We start from the raw sequence: 19,473 nt of genomic DNA, 5'->3' as shown, positions 1-19,473 counted from the left end.
TATTTTTAATTATGTCCCTTAAATTTTAAAATCAACTCAATTTTTGCAGTTAAGAGCTTTATAACTCCAAAAAAAAAAATATTGTAAATAACAAATTATTTATAAAAAAAAAAAATCAATTTTGCATCTTCCTAAATCTCTAAATTAATTGTGTTAATCTGCATCTTATATAATAAAATTGAGTTGATTTTGAAAATCAAGGCATGAAATCAACACCGTAAGTAATTAAGTGATTAGAAATTTAACCTCAAAATCTTGTAAAACTCTATTTGGTCAAATTATGCAATCGAACTTTTGATTTTTTCTTTGAAATAAATTAATCATGTTACATATTTTAAATTTAGCAGTCAAAATGGAAAAATTATACATGCTCACACATTAGTCCGATTTCAAAGAACTCTATACATTATCTTAGAACCACAAAAAAAAAAAAAAAAATCATTTGGGTCATGTGCAGACTTGTTATTAAAAGTGAGATCCGGTTAACTCAACTAGTAAAATTTCTCCCCTAAAATAAAAAAAAGAAACTAGTAAAATCTCCAATAGTTGAATAAGAGATCTGGAGTTTAATTCTCGTCTATACCAAAAACTGATTGATGTTTTAGTCTGATGATAAAAAATTATCATCAATAACATCGGTTGACAAAAAGTTCAATTCTCGTCTGCACACACATATATGTGTGTTTCTAAAAAAAAATAATAAAAAAAATGCATCGGTTGAAAGTTGAAACTCTTTTTTTTTAAGTTATTAGAAAATTTCAAAACGACGTCGTTTTATTTTAATAAACTATGTTAACATATATTAATACCAGTCGCTTTCAAATTCCAACACATAAAACGCCATTATAAAAAGAACTTTTAGAAATTAGCAAACACAACCCAAAACGGCAAAAAACACAACCCCCAAAAAAATTCAAAATTTTAAGTTCCGAAAAAGCCCTCGATATTTTTCGATAATCCCCATCATGTCCCTAGACTCAGACTCTCTTCCTCCTTCGACTAGCAGAGACTGGTTTTTTCCCACTCCACCGAAATACCCAAAATACCCTCGCAGATTCACCGCAAACCCCAGAAACTCCTTCCCATATTGCCCTCCCAAAAAGCCGTCGTTCCGAGACGTTTCGGAAACCGCACCGACGCCGTATCGGGATTTCAAATATGCGAGGACTCGCCGGAGAGTCGACGTATCTCAACGGAGCCAGAGGAATAACGCTTCCGACGAGGCTAACGGCGCCGTTTCGGGGCCGAATCCTGAAGTTTCGGGCGTTTCGGCGGCGAAGAAAGTGAGTAAAATTATCGGGGTTTTAGTTCGGGACTTGAAAAATCGTTGGCACATGGCGGTCTCAGTAGCGGTACTTCTCTCTCTCTCTCTCTAACATTGCAATGAAATATTTGTTTATCATTTTTATTTTTAATTTTCTATTAATTTTGTTAATTTTTGTATATTAATTTTGAATTTTTAATAATCTCTCTCTTTTAATTGTATGGCTAACAAATGTGTATGTGTATGTGTGTGAGTGTAGGTTTTGATAACAGTGTTTTCTTCATTGCTGCACAAGAATTTCTCATTACAGAACCAAGTCAATGAGCTTCAGGTACATTAAAGTTTGAAAAAAATTAAAAGCTGGTTTGGCCTTGTATTTCTATTTTTGTTGCTTTTACTATTATGATGGATTGTATTGTTTGTTTTAGTTGAAGCGGTTTTTACCGCATTTCATAAAAGTAGTTAAAAAGGACGGGTCGATTAAGGCAGTAACAAGGACTATGACTTCAGATAGAATAGAATGGTGGTAAACAAAAATACATGTGGCTAATGATTACTAATTTGTTGAGGATGTATAGCTGACCCTAAAAATTTGGGACTAAGGTTGTCGTTTTAATTCATTTCGTAAATTAGCTCAACTAACTCTTCCTTCTTCCATTATATTGGTTGGAGGGTGAGGTCATGGATTCAATACCATTGGGTGCTTGTGGAAATACTTGATCTGAAGGAAGCACAGAGACAGACACGGGTACGGGTATGGACACAGGTACAGCACAATGACATGAGCAAATTCTGAAAAATTATAATATGAAATGGCCGGTACGACACTGGTTTGACATGAGTACAACGCAGATATGACACCCTAAACAAAGTGTCCGTGCTTCCTAGGCGTGAATTTAGGAACGTGCAAGCATGGTGAGCTGGACTGAGTGAAGTTTTTATGGTCTCTTGTATTGTTAAAGTTGGAGTTAGATAGAATTAAGGTTGAGCTTGAGCTCAGGCTTAGCTAACATATTTAAGTTTTGTTCATATGTAGAGCCATGCTTGGACTTGTTCATGAGCCAAACGTTTAGCCTAAGTAACCTAATCCAGTAGTTACTGCTTTAAAACAAAATCATTTGTGATACCATAATGCCTTTAAAAGCTTTTTCCACCTTTTAGTGTTTTGTCATGGTTTTATGTTCTCATGATGATTACTTCATTTGGTAAGACCTGAATAAGCCTATGTTGGCATTGCATAATCTTGGATTATTAAGCAATCAAATTTCACACCTGCTTAAGATTAATTTGTATATTTGTGATAAAGCGTGAAGGAGCTACTACTATTCAATGGTCTGCGATCTTGTTTAAAAATACTTCTGCATGATTTGTTTTTGGGTAAGCAGTGACTTGGATTTGTTGTCTTTGTTTTGGCTGGGACCTATTAATTTTGTGTGTTATTTATAAAGTAAAATCTTCATGATTGGAACTAGTTTCTGCTTGCAGGACCAGATCTCCAAAAGCAATATCTCTATAGGTGCTACCAACTCCATTGAACAGGAGATTGATCATTTTCCAAGCAAAAACTTGAAAATTTTAGCTCTCAGTCTCTCTATCACACTTTTATCTGTCCCTTTTCTGATTTTCAAGTATGTTGATTATGTCTCTAAATCAAGATCATTGGACAATATTTCAGAAGAAGTTTCTCTTAACAAACAACTAGCATATCGGGTGGATTTGTTTTTATCTGTACACCCATATGCTAAGCCGTTGGCTTTGTTAGTTGCAACTCTATTACTTATATGTCTTGGGGGGTTGGCACTCTATGGAGTGACTGATGGTAGCTTAGCAGAGTGCCTTTGGTTATCTTGGACATATGTAGCTGATTCTGGCAACCATGCTGACTCTGAAGGTATTCGTTGGAAACTAGTTTCAGTTTCCATTAGCTTTGGTGGGATGCTTATATTTGCAATGATGCTTGGACTTGTTTCTGATGCAATTTCTGAGAAGCTTGACTCATTGAGGAAAGGAAGAAGTGAGGTGGTCGAAAAAAGCCACACTTTGATACTTGGGTGGAGTGATAAATTGGTAAGATTTGGATTCCACCAGCTCATTGTATGAAGACATCTCACTCTGTTTCTTTCTACGCTTATATTTTCCCATTGCTAATGATGCCATTGTGCACTCAGGGATCACTACTTAATCAACTTGCTATGGCCAATGAGAGTTTGGGAGGAGGAATTGTTGTTGTGATGGCTGAGCGAGACAAAGAGGAAATGGAACTTGACATTGCTAAGATGGAATTCAATTTTAAAGGAACATCAGTGATATGCCGAAGTGGGAGCCCTCTGATTCTAGCTGACCTGAAAAAGGTCTGCCTTCTTTGGTTGTTCAACATATAAGCCTTATCATATTACTAGTTTCTGGCTGTGTATCCCTTTCTGTAAGCTTGCTGACTGATCTCAATCCACTGGCAAAGTTGGATCGTCAAAGAGATCATTGGTTGGAATGCAGTATACTAACTTCTGCCTAAGTGATCGTAACTCTCCAATAAATCTACTAAAGACTTTTGGCAAAAGTGTTTGCAGACTTCCACAAAATACATAACTTCTAATGACTTTTATGTCTGTTAATATATAATTCTTATTTTGAGTTCATTTTAGATTTATGTTTATCCTTTTTTTGTGCTCTTTCTCTCTCTTCTTTTTTTTGGGGGGGTGGGGAGAAATGAAGTCATTATTTTCTTATCAGTCCAAAGGGAATTGAATAAATAAGTATAACCACTCCCCCCCCCCTGCCCCCCCCTCACCCTCCAAAAAAAAGCCCAAAAACTGAAAGTCAATTTGAAAATATAAATTAGTTATTCCGCAAACTTTTTTACAACTCTGTGATTTTAGCTTCTCTGCCCCCAGTGTCAAGTCTGTTGAGCAGTTATTTTTACATAGCAGTTGTTTTAATTTCAGATGTACAATGTACTGTAGCCTCATTGAACTAATTATTCTTTGTTGGATAAGAGCTACCTGATGATAAGACCAATCTAAGCTTCATTAATTTTGCTGAGAACTTTTGCTTCAAGGTATCTGTCTCCAAGGCCCGTGCAATCATTGTGCTTGCTGAAGATGGAAATGCTGACCAGGTCTTCTTGAGTGACAACATTGATATTTTTAATGGTTGATATGAGATAAGGTTAAATTGCTATTAACTCACATTTGATCTGATACAGAGTGATGCTCGTGCACTTAGAACAGTTTTAAGTCTAACCGGAGTTAAGGAAGGGCTTAGAGGACACATAGTTGTGGAACTTAGTGATCTTGACAATGAGGTCCTTGTTAAACTTGTTGGTGGAGATCTTGTACAAACTGTTGTGGCTCATGATGTAATTGGTCGTTTGATGATTCAATGTGCTCGGCAGCCAGGACTTGCACAGGTTAATTTCCATTACTCTATACCCTTTTAACATTATTTTGATAGTTTCTTAATGTTAATTTAGTATTTCTTTTTTATGTTACTAGTTATTTGAGTTTCATTTACTGCCCTGTATCATCATATTATGCAAATTAAGTTCTGTAATAAGATTTATTTAACCACTTGTATGGGATGTCTGTACTTTTTTCCCCTGATGGGTTGTTGTCTGTGGCAGATCTGGGAAGATATTCTTGGGTTTGAAAATTGTGAGTTCTACATCAAGAGATGGCCACAGTTGGATGGCATGCAATATGAGGATGTCTTAATTAGTTTTCCTGATGCCATTCCTTGTGGAGTCAAGGTTGCATCTTATGGTGGTAAAATTGTTCTTAATCCTGAGGATTCCTATGTCCTACAAGAAGGCGATGAAGTTCTTGTTATAGCTGAGGATGATGACACCTATTCTCCAGCAGCACTGCCTACGGTGCTTACATTTTCCTTGGAACATATAGACTTCAAATAAATTTCTTGATATTCTGCTAGTTTGTTTTAATTCTTTTTGTTTAGTGGCATAGTTGGGGTATTTCGTTGTGGGAGACTTAGTTTACTCCACTTACCATGCACACACACACAAGAAAAAGAAATACTTTGATTACTTTTTGTCCACATCAGGTGATATTCAGACACTTCGATTGAAAAGGGAAAGGAAGCAACAAATAGACTTAGAAAAAAGTAACTGTCTGAATTAGGAAAACGTTTCTATGACTTGGCTAGGAGCAAATATAGGCTATATAGTTGATTTAGTAGTCAACATTACAAGAAGCCAATGATCAATATCTCTTGGGGAAATACAGATCTGCTTCAGCATATTGCAGTATTTTCTATTGTATTAACTATATGCTTTTCTAGTGTTCAAGTGAAATTGTCCACTGGACTGCACTGGAACAGCTTTGCTAATATTTTTTCATTGAGAATTTGAGTGTTACTTGCATTTGGCTAGATGTTAGGTTCAAATTATATTGATTAAAAAAATTATTTCTCCCTCATAAACTTCAGTCTTTGGTTATTGGCTGATCTTTTACTCTAAAATGGATTTCCTAGACATAAATGTTTAGTGTATATGCAAGAAAGATAAATATTGCAACAATATAATTGTAGCTTCACTAAGAGGTTTTACCATCTATACGTTGTGCATGTTTGTTTGTTGCCAATGAGCTCTAGTTCAAATGGCACTTCCTCTTTTTGCAAGAGTTGACTGCGGGTAAGGTTTTGAGTTCAAAACCCACAAGATGTGTGTGTAACTTATCAATTAAAAAAAAAATTGTCCGTTTTTGTTGTTATGTTCCATAATATTGAGGTGCTAATGCTTATACCATCACAATAACCTAATCAAATTAGATAGGTCTACCACCTAATAGGAAATAAAGAGCTGTTGAATGCACTTGAAGGTTTAAACAAACCCATCTGCTTGACCAATTAAATTTTATAATCATGTGGGTTGTCTCTACTTGATCTTTTAAGTCTTAAGTGGTGTGCAATGCTGTGGGATCTGTCAACCTATGCATGCCTTGATTGTGTATTGTATACACAACTGTACTTTGACGATGGTGCCCATTGTTAATGCAAAGGTAGTCATTTCCACTTTACTAAATATGATTTGACAAACTAAATACAGGAGGAAATAGAATAAGTGTAGTGTTTTGGGACCAAATGACATCTCTCTCATAACTAACAACTGGTGGAGGGTGAAGTCATAACTTCAATCTAATACGAGAGCATGATTTGTGTTTTCCTGTTAAATTAAAGTTAATAAGTCACAGTTAGGCCAATCAAACTAATATAAATAAATATAAAATAACAATAAATAAAAGATCTTCTAATTTGTGCACATTGGAAAGACGCCTACCATGGAGTTTAAGTGAATGAGGCATACCATAATTAAAACTTACAGAAGTATGACCAATCTGATCGTTCAGGTCAAAGAAGCGTCATTCAAAAACATTGCCCGACCAGCAAGAAAGTCACAGAAGATTCTACTTTGTGGATGGAGGAGGGACATTGATGATATGATTGTGGTAAGTTCTTTCTACTGAAGCTCCTAATTCCATCTTCTTTTGGCCTGAATGCTGCAGGTTTGGAGAGGAAGTCTACCCAAAGATTTTTTTGTTCCAAAATCTACAGAAAAGATACTTTTATGTGGTTGGCGACGAGATATGGAGGATATGATTATGGTAATGTAACACGAAATCTGCAATCATGCTCCCAATACTTCTTGGGCCCAGTTCTTGGTATAAATGAAATGGTGGTAGTCATGTCAAAAACTTTTTTCATTTTTAAAATTTTTTTATTTTAACCTTCATAACCAGGACACTTGTAAATTAGTTTTTACTAGCTTTCCCTGTCTTCACTTGCTATATCTGCTTTGGCGCTACAGTAGAACAATTGAAATACTCAACTTTCATTTATTCATCAATGTTTTAAGGTATTGGATGCGTTTCTAGCACCTGGTTCAGAGCTTTGGATGTTCAATGATGTTCTTGAAAAGGAGAGGGAGAAGAAGCTTACTGATGGTGGACTTGACATAAACCGATTGGTGAATATATCCTTGGTTCATCGCGAGGGAAATGCTGTAATACGGCGTCATTTAGAAAGCCTTCCCCTGCAATCTTTTGATTCAGTGAGTAGCATTAAATTTTAGCTTCTACTTTATAAACATGTGCACTAGGGTGGCATTCAGGAACAGTTTTCATAGTTAATGAGATTGAGGACTTATGATTCTTGTGGAAGTATTGGCACCACCAACAGGATCTCCCATGGGAAAGAACTCATTGGATTAATGTAACCATGTTAGTGGTCTACAGCATATGAACAGTGCCATAATTTTACCTTCTTAATGCAGTAAATCAGGTTGTGAGAATCATATATTAGGTTTACAATATTTTGATGTAGTTTCTGGTCTTTACAGATCTTGATTCTGGCTGATGAATCTATGGAAGATTCTGCAATTCAAGCCGATTCCAGGTCTCTTGCCACATTACTATTAATTCGTGACATTCAGGTAGTTTCCTTAAAATTTGATCTTCTAATGGACCTTTGTGAACCTTATTAAAATCGTTACCACTTTTGCATTATTTCTTCTACTTTAATATTTCCTATTAGAGTGTACCATTTTAGTAATGAGTTATTCTGATTATGATGATCACTTCTACTTATACCTGTCTGCTTATCCATCAGCTTTAAACTTAGCTCTTCAAATTTTGTTCCTAATATCACCCATCTCAGTGCTTTCTATACTTTGGATGTTTTGGCATTATTTCTAGACCAACAATGGACTCAAGAATCAGATTAGATTTCAAATTTACTATAACCTTTTTCCAATACTCGTATAGAATTTGTTGGATAATGTTGGCTTGCATACCTTTGTCCATAATTTGAGACTAAGAGTAGGCCAGGATTTGAAATAGATGCTTCTTTCTTTGTTGCACTATTGAGATTAGTTTTAGACAGTATATTACAGTGCTTGCCAATGAGATTGAGTTATGATTCATCTCTCACCCTTTCATCAATTCTGAATAAATTTTTTTTCCAGGCAAAACGTCTCCCATTCAGAGACACTCAAGTTCATAGAGGAAGCTTCTCACAAGGGTCTTGGATAGGAGATATGCAGCAAGCTTCAGATAAATCAGTTATAATCAGTGAAATTCTGGATCCAAGGACAAAAAATTTATTATCCATGTCAAAGATTAGCGATTATGTTTTATCAAATGAGCTTGTCAGCATGGCACTGGCCATGGTTGCAGAGGATCGACAAATAAATGATGTATTAGAAGAGCTCTTTGCTGAGGAGGTAGTCTTCTTGTGATGATATAATGAGATATGCACACACAGCATATAGAAAACTTGCAATGAACACACATGAAGCTTTTTTAATTGTTCACATGTGGATCCTCGTGCACATAAATCTGAATGTTAATATCTACAAAAACACTTGTCAAAGGCCACAAATAATTGAGACACCAGATTGTTTCCACCTGACCAAATTTGTGCCACTCTGCCCAGGTTGTATGACAAATTTCTGGTGTTAAAATTCCTTTAAAAAGTTTGTTATTCTTTTGTGAGCATAAGTTAATGGAGTTATAGTGATAGAGAAGTTCCTCTTAGAAAGGGCATACATTAACCGAACCCTTATTTTAATATCCTCAAAAAGTCTGCAGATGTTCCATTTTAACTAAATCATGGATTATCTAGTAGTTTCCCAACTACTTAACTGTTAGGCCTGGTAAACTTTGCTTTGACTTTTGATGTTTGAACAATAATCTTTCTTTGATTAGTTGCAACACTATATTTTTCCTCTTCGTTTCTCTGTTCCATATGGTTTTATCAATTGCTTTCTCTTTGAGCTGTAAGATATCTGTGCCTGTTTTTCTTTCATGGTGTTATCAAGTATACCAAAACTGAGAAACAAAAATGTTATAGATTCATTTGGACAACAAACACTGTGGGAGGCCAGAAGCTTGTTGGCCTAATTGTCAATTTTGAACAATCCCCAATCCCTCCCCTTTCAATTGAGAGAGCTTTATAATATGTGAATATGCATCTAAATCTTTGAAATGGAAGAAAATGCAAAAAAAAAAAAAAAAAAAAAGGAGGGGGGAAAATAGGAACATTAGGTGTGAATATATTGATTGGGTGTTAACACATGCTTTTGGCTAGTGCTTCAGGGGTCCATGCCTTAGTAATACTATCCATGTAAATGGGTTGCATGCATTACTTTGTATACCTATCAATACACACACACACAGCGCAGAGAGTTACCTATTTAATCAATCATAAATGTTTTGGCTTTTATCAGGGGAATGAGATGCATATAAGACATGCAGATCTCTATCTTCGTGAAGGGGAGGAATTGAGTTTCTATGAGATACTCTTACGAGCCCGACAAAGGAGGGAGATTGTGATTGGTTATCGTTTTGCCAATGCTGAGAGAGCTGTCATCAATCCCCCTGCTAAAAGCGAGAGACGAAGGTGGTCATTGAAGGATGTATTTGTGGTAATTGCTGAGAAAGATGAGTGATGAAATAGGGCATCCTTGAAAGGAACAAAATTTTGTTTATAATCAGGATAGGATTGAAGACCTTAGTCTCCAAAGTCATTGAGATTGTAAATTTACTGATGGCCTGCAAGAGAACAGACCAGCAATCCCATCTAGATTTCCTGTCCCCAGAAATCAACCTCAGATATTGACTGGAATTCCAGATAATTTTCTGATCAGATGGAAAAGAGCGACTCAAATTTAATGCCCACCTCTCTCTGTATTTCATTAATCATAGCGATCTCTTTACATTAGTCAGCTGTATAGCATCCGTCTATATACCATCAATGTAGATAAAGTTGAAAAAAAATGCCATGTCCTTATCCTGCCTGCAAATGTGGTTTAAGGATTTGAATCCCTCATTCCTATGGTAGCTTCTATGTTTATGGCTGTAAATGGATTGAACTTTTTGTACTGAATCAATTGTTTGAATCAAGTTGACTTTTGTAATTCTTTATGTGTGGTTTCTTTTCTCTGTCTCCTTAGGATATATGACACAGCTGTGTTTGTATTTCTTGCCGTCACTCTTTAAGGATAATCTGGTATTTGAAAATTGAAGGTAGCAAAGGTTCTATGGTTTTCCTGTTTGTTAGATCACCTGCTTTACAAACCAAACTCAAAGCTTTAAGCCAGAGCGTAATAGAATGAAGGTTCGAGTTGTTCAAAATTTATTCAATTTAGACTAATTTCAATTGATGTCAAATTCTAACTAAATTATAAGCATGAGGAATTCAATTTCCACCAAAGTGGTGTAAGGTTGGTTCATTTCTAAACTAAGTAATTCCATTGAATATACTCATGAGCATTCCTTTATTAATGTGTCATTCAATTGTATGACAAGGATGCTTAAGTGATAAGGTTTCCATTAGTAAGCTCTTCCTAAATAAATGACGGAAAAAAAGAAAATTGAAAAAAAAAAAAAGAATAGAGAAGTGCTATTGGACAAAGCAAAAATGCAAAACTGATCTTCTAACTTTCAACGTTTGTCATTTCAGTCCTCTAGCTTTAAGCTTTGTCATTTCAGTTTTTAACTTTTAATTTTTGTCACTCTAGACTTCTGTTAAAACTCAGTTAAGATTACCGGTTAAATTTACTGAGAAAGGACCGTTTTATCCTTCTTCCGGTCCTGCATTTTCTCTAGCGCCTTTGCTAGTGGGTAGCTGATGGCGAAGCCGCCGCCGCCGTAGGCCATGCCGTACGAGAAATATTTGTTTTGCAAGTGACTCTCCGATAAGCTTCCGATGTAGTAGTACTGGTTGTGGTCGTACTTGCTCAAAACCCGGACCAAGTTCTCGGTGACGAAAACGGTGTCGTCGTCGTCGCCCATCACGAACCAGTGCACGTCTTCGAGCCCGAGACGGAGTGTCTCCGACACGATCCGCGAGATCCGAATCGCGGACCGGTGGCCCTGCCAGTTCGTGTACGAGAACTTCGAGGTGTCGCCGGAGATCATCACCGGAGGAAGACTCAGATCCTCCTCTTCCTCCACCTCCGCCTCCACTTGATCTCCCTTGTTTCCTTTCGTCTTATTCTTCTTCACCGTTTGATCCAGCCGGACTATCCCTCGCATTTCCTTTCGTTTTCAGATTTTTCTTTTTTTCTTTTAATTTCGAAATTTATAAAAAAAGAAGAAGGGTAAAATAGTCATTTCTCAGTGAATTTAACGATAATCTTAACTGAGTTTTAACAAAGGCTTAGATTGACAAAAATTAAAAATTAGAGGATAGAAATGACAAAACTTAAAATTAGAAGACTAAAATAAAAAACGTTGAAAGTTAGAGGGTCAATTTTACATTTTTATCAAGTGTCAAATATATATATACAAAACCTGAAAAGCTTGACTGTTAATAGCCGGACCATATAATATTATATAATCTAAGTTTTTGAATTTTCATAATTTTACACGTCATTATTCTAGTATATATTTTAATTGAATTAGAATTCTATTCTATATTTGAACCCTGTATTAGAATCTTGGTATGTTATATATTTTTTCAAATAATAAAATTTACAATTCCATATAAAAACACAATTATGATGATTGCCTAATGCTATAATATATAGTTTCATATATAAATACAATCTGCATTGCACAGTTAACTGACCAGTTATATCAGTACGAAAAAGACACCGTATGATTATGAAAAATCACCCCCACTATATCAATTATATTATTGGTGATGCCCATATGTTTCTTTTACTGCTTTCCTTCTCCAAATTTTCTGAACATGCAATACATATGGTCTTCTCAGGCCTTCAAGGAACAACCTATTATTAGTTAGATATAATTTAGCAAATATGAATCCAAAAAGAAACAAATATGTATAACTAAAAAAAATTCAATCAGCAATATCCATACAATAACGAAAGATAGGAATACAAAGTTCACAATATAAAAACTTACCCATTGTTGGTTTGAAAACTATATTATAGGAGACTTTCTTCATATTTTATCATGTTCTATCATGAGCAACTATCTTTTCTTTGAGTCATTAGTATCGGTGATAAAAAATAATAAAGTCCGACAATCTCTTTGAAAATTGGATGGCTCATAAAAATAAATATATTTAAAAAAAAAATGGTACTCCATCACTATTTCTTTCTGCCTCACAAATTTCTTTTTCTTATATTCAAACTTACTTGGAGTCCTTAAGGTTATATAGGCATAACAACATAAACGTTTTCTACACTGCATATTTGTAAATATTATGAAGTATATTATTTATAGAATTAAAAAAAAAAAAAAAACCATATGACATATATCTTTCATCGTAGTTATTGCATGATATGCTTAAAATGTCTACGTATTATCATTCTTTCTATCTCTGCAATAATTTTTTTTTTTTTTTTTGGGCAAGAAAATCCAACTAACTAGGCAACAGCTAACAAAAATCTATATATGCATTAATTCGTGATTATTCCTCTACAAAGATACCACGAAGAGCACTTGTTAAAGAGAGGTGCTACATCTACAACATTTTCACAACAAATCATAGGTAGTTAGTTGTTGTTGGTTCAAATTTGAACCTAACACTAAAATTACATTTTTGTCCTAACAATAACAATCAATAACAACCTGTCACTTAAGATTTGTTGTAAAAATGTTGTGAACATATCATTTCTCCTTGCTAAAATATATATAGGACTCAAAATTGTTATTAAATTAATTTTGCAAATGCTTATAATTTCTTTCTTTCTTGAGAATATGTATAAGATAAGTAATCTTGGGCTTTTTATTTATTTATTTATTTATTTTTTAAAGATAGTTAACCTTGCAATTTGAACCCTTTCCTCCTTTAAACTCCCAAACATTTTGTGTATGAAGAGATGCTAATTTAGCTCTAAGGCCTTTGACATCTTGACTTCTTTTAAATTATTATTAAATTTTGCAAATGCTTATAAATTCTTTCTTTCTTTCTTGAGAATATGTATAAGATAAGTAATCTTGGCTTTTTAAATTTTTTTTATTTTAAAGATAGTTAACCTTGCAATTTGAACCCTTTCTTCCTTTAAACCTCCTAATATTTTGTGTATAAAGAGATGCTAATTTAGCTATAAGGCCTTTAACATCTTGACTTCTTTTAAATATGGCTATGTTTGATGTTAATCATGTGAATACAATTCTTGGAAGCATTGAGATTTTTTATCCATGAAAGTATATATATATATATATTATTATTATTATTATTTGGAATGTGTGTGTGTGTGTGTGTGTGTGTGTGGGTGTTGACATGGTTGATTAACATACGGCAAAAATTCTAGAAATGAAAGCCTTACCCAAAAAAACGCCTTGGAGTGAAAATTATTTTGGTACAATGAGTTGACTGGCCCAACTATGCACTAGCTAGCTAGGCCACATATAAACAAATGGGGTCAAACAAACCCATCTTCTGTTATTCTTGTAAGTGGGTCTTAAGCCCACTAGGAGTTGTATGGAATACAAAATGGCCCATAAACAATCCTATAGTTACGAGTATATGACCTTTTTCTTTCTTTTTTCTTTTCCTACTTTTTTTATAAGAATTATATATATATATATATATATATATATATATATATATATATATATATATATATATATATAAAGAATTATGTGCATCTCCCATTCTGGCATTTCTTCTCCACGTCTATCAATACATTTTTGCATTTTATGGAAGGATTGTAATTGCAGATATTACTTCCATTTGACCATATTTTTCACATTACTGATTACTTCCAACAAAGTCCATCTAGGTCTGAATTATGAGTCTGAAAAAAGGTGCTGAGACTTCACCAGCATGAAAAATCTCTAGAATTCACACCTCCAACCATATGATCCATCTGTCCAGCCCAAGCCCCATTCAAGATGGTGGTGCATTATCACCAACTAGGCTTAAAGTTTAATCAATTCACACAATTTTTGGTCTATATCATATTAATTCCATGTCAATATCTTTAATATTGGACACGAGTAATTCTATTACCATATAAAAAGTCACAACTTTTGCCATAACTATCTTACATGACAAACAGTAACTGGCTACATGTCACTTTCATATGGATCCACTACTTTTTCTCTACTACTCACAGTTTACCTCATAGACAATTATGGTAAAAATTGTGGTTTATTCCGTTTTTATGTCATCAAATAAAAATAACCTTTCATGTCAAACATGAAATACAGGAAGTGGAATTGAATGTATTAAATATTGATTTTGCAGAGATTAGAGAGATAATATAACATGAAAAATACCTTGTTTTGTTTTATGATATAACATATTAGAAGAAGAGTGAGAAATTAAGCAAAATAAGCCACATAGACTCTTGGGTCCGGACCTCCATCCCCAAGAAGATGAGAGGATTAATGGAATTGATCTAGCCACTGTCATCATGCACAGTCTATGTAAATAAAGGTAAGAAAATAAAAGCATCAACAACAAAAAATAACTAAAACACAGACAAGTTCTATTGAACAAGAAGCTTCGATGGTTCATTTTTGAAAGTTAAGACAACTTATTTATTTATTTATTTCTTTCTTTCTTTCACTCCGCTGGGGAGGGGATACAATGAAATATACTATATATTATTGAGGAAACGATTCTTGGACTGGTTTCTTTCTCCAAACTATCTGAACATGCAATACATATGTGCTCCCCCAGCCTTCAAGAAACAACCAATTATAATCAGATATAATTCCGAAAATATGGATTAAGTAAGAAACAAATATGCATAACTTTTAAATAAATAAAAAATCAGTAATATTCACACAATAACAAAGATAGGACATAAATTTTAAAAAGTAACAACTTACCCATTGATTTTACGAAAACAATATTATAGGAGACACTCATGATATTCAATCATGAACAATGATCTTTTCTTTGGGCCATTAGCATCGTTCACACAAAAATATTTGCGTCCAAAAATCTCTCTTAAAATTGGATAGCTCATGAAAAAGATGAACATTTTCAAAAAAGAGGGGTACTCCATCACTATTTCTTTTTAACTCACAAATTGCTTTTCTTCTATTGAAAACTGATTTGGAGCCCTTGGGTTTATATAGCCATAAAGTTATAAATGCTATCTACATGCTATTTTTTTTTTTTAAATTAAGAAATTTTAAAATTAAGAAATATAACTATGCAACAACTAATAAACATTTGTATTTTTGTGAATGCTGACAAATGTGTTCTTTGTTGAGCATATGTAGAAGATAAGAAATCCTAGTTTCTTTCTAGGTAAGACCTTCCTAATATACCACAGATATTGCTAACATCACCTACTAAAATTAGTTAGGACTTATAATGATGATTAAATTTTGAAAATTCTCACAAGTTTGAAATTTGTTCTTTCTTAAACATACGTAGAAAACACGTAAAATTGAGTTCTTTTCGAATAAGGTTATGCATAAGGTTTATCTCATGCATTCCTTTTGAGAATTTTCCTTAAAAACACCTAATTTTTTGCACATGAAAGTTTTATTTTATTATAATTTTTGTAAGGTGAGCCTAGGTGTTGAAGTAGTAAGTGACATACACAAAAATGTTAAAAGTAAAAGCCCAGGAGTGAAAATTATTTTGGTCCTATTGATTGCTTAGCCCATCAGTACTAGCTAGCTAGTCTAGATACAAATGGGCCAAAACAACCCTTATAAGCTCTTCTATTCTTCTTGTAAGTGAGTTTGAGCTTTGAAGCCCACTGGGAATTTCATGGAACAAAAAATGGCACTTGGACAAATCCCATAATCACAAGTCTATAATATGTTAGTATGTCACCACTATAAGCTTTATCCTTTGATTAGCAACTCCTCATTCAAGGATTTCTTTTTCACATCTATCAGAGCACTTACTTTGCATCTTGTGGAAGGTTAATAGTTGGAGATATTACCGCAAAAGATAGAAGGCTTCAACATCCATGTATTGCCTCATATTTTTCACACTACACCCTTTTCTTATTCTCCATCTACTTTTATCACCCAACTTGCATCAAGCTGCTTTTCCATGTGTAAGAAGCATCGTTTCGTATATAGTAAAAAGTTCATATTATGCATTAGTCTTCAATCTTGTTTGACTAACACTTTTTTTTTGGACATTCCAAAACCCCATTCCACTTTGTTGCTTTGATTAGCGTAACCTTTCTTTGATCTACATAAATGTTTTCTTCTTTGATCTTCCTATTATCAAAGGAATCCTAAATATTTATCATTTTTTTCACTTCTTGGACCTATAGTTTGCTTCTGATTTACTCCTTTTATATTACTTCTTGTGTTTTTAATTGAAAAACAATTAGACTTCTTTCTATTTATCTTTTGGCATATGTTTCTTTAGATTGTTTCAAATTACCCCAACATTCTTTCACAGCTGCCCTACAAAGGAGTAACTTGCTATTTGTAAATGTAGAGTAATTCATGATATAATGTGATCCTATGAATTTTCCTCCTCATCTCCACATTTTAAGGAAATCATGTAACCATATGGAATACATTTTAGATACACACAGAAGTCACATATTAAATAAGAAATGCTACAAACACAATTTTCTTCACAATATCTAAGGTGGTGGACTGTAATTGTTGCAACATTACCTTCCTATGAAATCCCTATTAACATCACTTTTATTGTATACCAATCATAACCTGTGAAAAAACATGGTAGAATTATATATATATATATATACACACACACACAGACTCTAAGCAATCTCAAACAAACTATATACACCTGAGCTTCCCACTTAAATAATAAAATAAAAATACTTTTTTTTTTTTAAGTTCTAGTCAATTCCTAGGTGGCCTCCAGAGAAATCATTGAAATTCATGAAAAGATGCTGGAGTTGTTGCCTGTGGAATGAGGAAAACATCATACGCGCAATGGCACTATAAGTACAGAGCACAAGTGTATACAATTAGAAAACCATCTTATCATTTAAGAAAGTTGGTGCTTGCTTCTAAAGTAGAGTTTATATATCAAGAATGCAGTCCATTCGATCTATTTTATTTTAATTCGGTCTACTTTGGTCCAGTTCAGTTCACTCCAGTCCAATTCAGCGCACCTACGTCCACTTTAGTCCAATTAGGTCCCTTTCAGTGCATTTTTGTCTAATTCAATCTATTTGGTCCATTTCGGTCTATTGCAATCCACTTTGGCCCATATCGGTCCATTCGGTCTGTTTAGATCCAGTTCAATTCATTCAGTCCAATTCTACCTATTATCATTCTTCCCATATTTTGAATATATGTACATATATATTGTAAGCAAACCCAACCAACCATTCAAAAGACATATGACAAAAATGCTATAAGTGAAACTATTTTGGTCCAATAGATTGCATGGCCCATCAATGCACTAGCTAGGCTAGATACAAGTGGGCCAAAACTACCCCTATATCCAATCTTTTATTCTTCTTGTAGGTAGGTTTGAAGCCCACTACAAGTTTCATGAAATTTTGCCCACGGACAGATCCTATAGTTATGAGCCTATGACATGTTAGTAAGTGCACTTATATTTGGTTGACAACTCCTCATTCTAGCCTGTCTTCTTCATATCTATCAAAGCACTTTTGCCATCTTATGGAAGGTTTTTAATTTAAGATATTACCTTGAAAGATGAAGGCTTCAGCATCCATCTTATCATAAGATTCCTATGGAAGGTGTTGACAGATTGTATAAAAATGAGTCTGGCATATTTTGTTACCATAGTAAGCTTTTATACTTAGATTGACAACTCATTTTAGCATTTCTTCTCCACCTTTATCAAGGACTTACTTTTTCATGTTATGGAAGGTTTTTAATTGGAGATATTACCTTGAAAGATGAACGATTCAACATCCCTCTAACACCCCAAAATTTTCACATTTACACCCGTTGCCTATTCTCTAATCTATATACTGCCTTTTTCAATCAACCAGCTCGCATCAAGGGTGCTTTTCCATGCTTGAGAAGCATTACCAGTTTGCCACTTAGTTTAGCCTCTAGGAATGTACAAGATGGAAAATACTTGGGTTTTATACCTCTACATTGTACAAAATGTGTATTGTGTATTAGTTTTATTCCTGGCTAATTAACAAAATAGAAGCTTTGATACCCCGTTCCTGTTTGCTACTTTGATTCATGTAACCTTTCCCATTTCATCATGTGTATCTTTCTTTCATCTTTCTTTTGGCCCCTCCAAAATTCATTTATCATTAAATTTATCTCATCATATAAGGTCGCCAACAACTTCTAATAGCTTGTGCTACTTCTTTGACGAGAATTTCTTCTAGCTATTGATAATTTGATAATAGCTATTTTTTTTTTTCCATATGCTTATATTTAAAAATATTTTTTTTTTTTTTTTTTTTATTATAGAGAGAATATCCATAACTTTTCAGGTTGGTTCACTTCCTAGAACCCTAAGTTACTTTATGTTTAGCTCCTTCCATCTAATCATCTCAAATGCTTTTTTTGTATTCTTTCAAGATTTCTTGAATAATCCAACATTCTTCTACCATTGCCTAACAAAAGAGTAAATTTTCATCTTCAAAGAAGAAATGTGTAATTTGTATAATACCATTGCTAAAATATAAATTTTTTGAGGAATTTGCCAAAATATAATTGAAATAATATTACTTTTACACAATCCACTACTGACACCATTTATTGTTACCAGTAGCATAGTCTTTTATGGATTTGCCAGTCAAAAATTCCCCCTCACAAGTTACAACAAATTCCTTAGAAATAGTCATTCAAGTCAAATGCGAAATACTGGAAAATTTGTAAGCAAAATGTCCTAGTGGAATTTGACTTATGAAATATTGATTTTGCAGAGATTTGAGAAAGAAATTTTAACACAAAAATATTTTGCTTTGTTTTGTGATAAAACACATTGGGAGGAGTGAGAAATCAAGCAAAATAGGCCATATTTGTTTTAATATTAACTAGGATTTGATTTTTCACAAAGGTATTTCAGGAAACCTACTTTACTTTGATGCAATATACAATCACTGATTATACATAGCTACTAATGTCACGTTATTATAATTAGCTGAGCATTACGAACAAAGCCCTCTTGTGGCCTCCATCCCCAAGAAGATAAGAGGATAAATGGAATTGATCTAGCCACTGTGATGGATGCAGATAGTCTATGCCCCCATTGGAACGAAGAAATTAATAAGCAACTTAGAAAGCATAGAGTTTGCCGATTCTTCGTGCAAAAAAATCAGCGTATTTCATGCTAAATTTGATTATGAATTGACATGAGAGCTTAGATAGACAGTC

The 19,473-nt window shown here is 33.9% G+C and overlaps 2 protein-coding genes across 6 annotated transcripts; one reads left to right on the top strand and one right to left on the bottom strand.

Annotated features, from left to right (window-relative positions):
- The first annotated feature begins 852 nt into the window (after window positions 1-852).
- Window positions 853-10,193, top strand: LOC142631926 (ion channel CASTOR-like). Of its 5 annotated transcripts, none has more exons than XM_075806284.1 (12): window positions 853-1,352; window positions 1,524-1,595; window positions 2,750-3,331; window positions 3,433-3,615; window positions 4,320-4,379; window positions 4,467-4,670; window positions 4,884-5,132; window positions 6,781-6,879; window positions 7,131-7,325; window positions 7,614-7,706; window positions 8,238-8,495; window positions 9,501-10,193. In XM_075806284.1, exons 1-12 carry the CDS (start codon window positions 966-968, stop codon window positions 9,720-9,722), a joined length of 2,604 nt encoding a protein of 867 aa, XP_075662399.1. In that variant the 5' UTR covers window positions 853-965; the 3' UTR covers window positions 9,723-10,193. The 5 variants fall into 5 exon arrangements, with proteins under 5 accessions (XP_075662399.1, XP_075662400.1, XP_075662403.1 ...); XM_075806285.1 differs by lacking the exon at window positions 6,781-6,879 and adding an exon at window positions 6,625-6,723; XM_075806289.1 differs by having other exon boundaries at window positions 1,275-1,352; window positions 2,737-3,331.
- Window positions 10,194-10,830: 637 nt separating this feature from the next.
- LOC142631476 (uncharacterized) lies at window positions 10,831-11,310 on the bottom strand. Its single transcript, XM_075805647.1, has one exon. It carries the CDS (start codon window positions 11,308-11,310, stop codon window positions 10,831-10,833), a length of 480 nt encoding a protein of 159 aa, XP_075661762.1.
- Window positions 11,311-19,473: the final 8,163 nt, after the last annotated feature.

The sequence above is a fragment of the Castanea sativa genome, chromosome 4 (genome assembly GCF_040712315.1).
Source record: "Castanea sativa cultivar Marrone di Chiusa Pesio chromosome 4, ASM4071231v1".
Taxonomy (NCBI): Eukaryota; Viridiplantae; Streptophyta; class Magnoliopsida; order Fagales; family Fagaceae; genus Castanea; species Castanea sativa.
Note: the sequence above shows the minus strand (reverse complement) of the source record. Positions and strands in the feature narration are given on the sequence as shown.

What these genes read in the sequence shown, in the direction of transcription:
- LOC142631926 (XM_075806284.1), top strand. Translation starts at nt 966, where the DNA reads ATGTCCCTAGACTCAGACTCTCTTCCTCCTTCGACTAGCAGAGACTGG. An exon ending in CCCTGCAATCTTTTGATTCA is followed by an intron (nt 7,326 to 7,613) that starts GTGAGTAGCATT and finishes TGGTCTTTACAG; the next exon opens with ATCTTGATTCTGGCTGATGA. An exon ending in AAGAGCTCTTTGCTGAGGAG is followed by an intron (nt 8,496 to 9,500) that starts GTAGTCTTCTTG and finishes GGCTTTTATCAG; the next exon opens with GGGAATGAGATGCATATAAG.
- LOC142631476 (XM_075805647.1), bottom strand. Translation starts at nt 11,310, where the DNA reads ATGCGAGGGATAGTCCGGCTGGATCAAACGGTGAAGAAGAATAAGACG.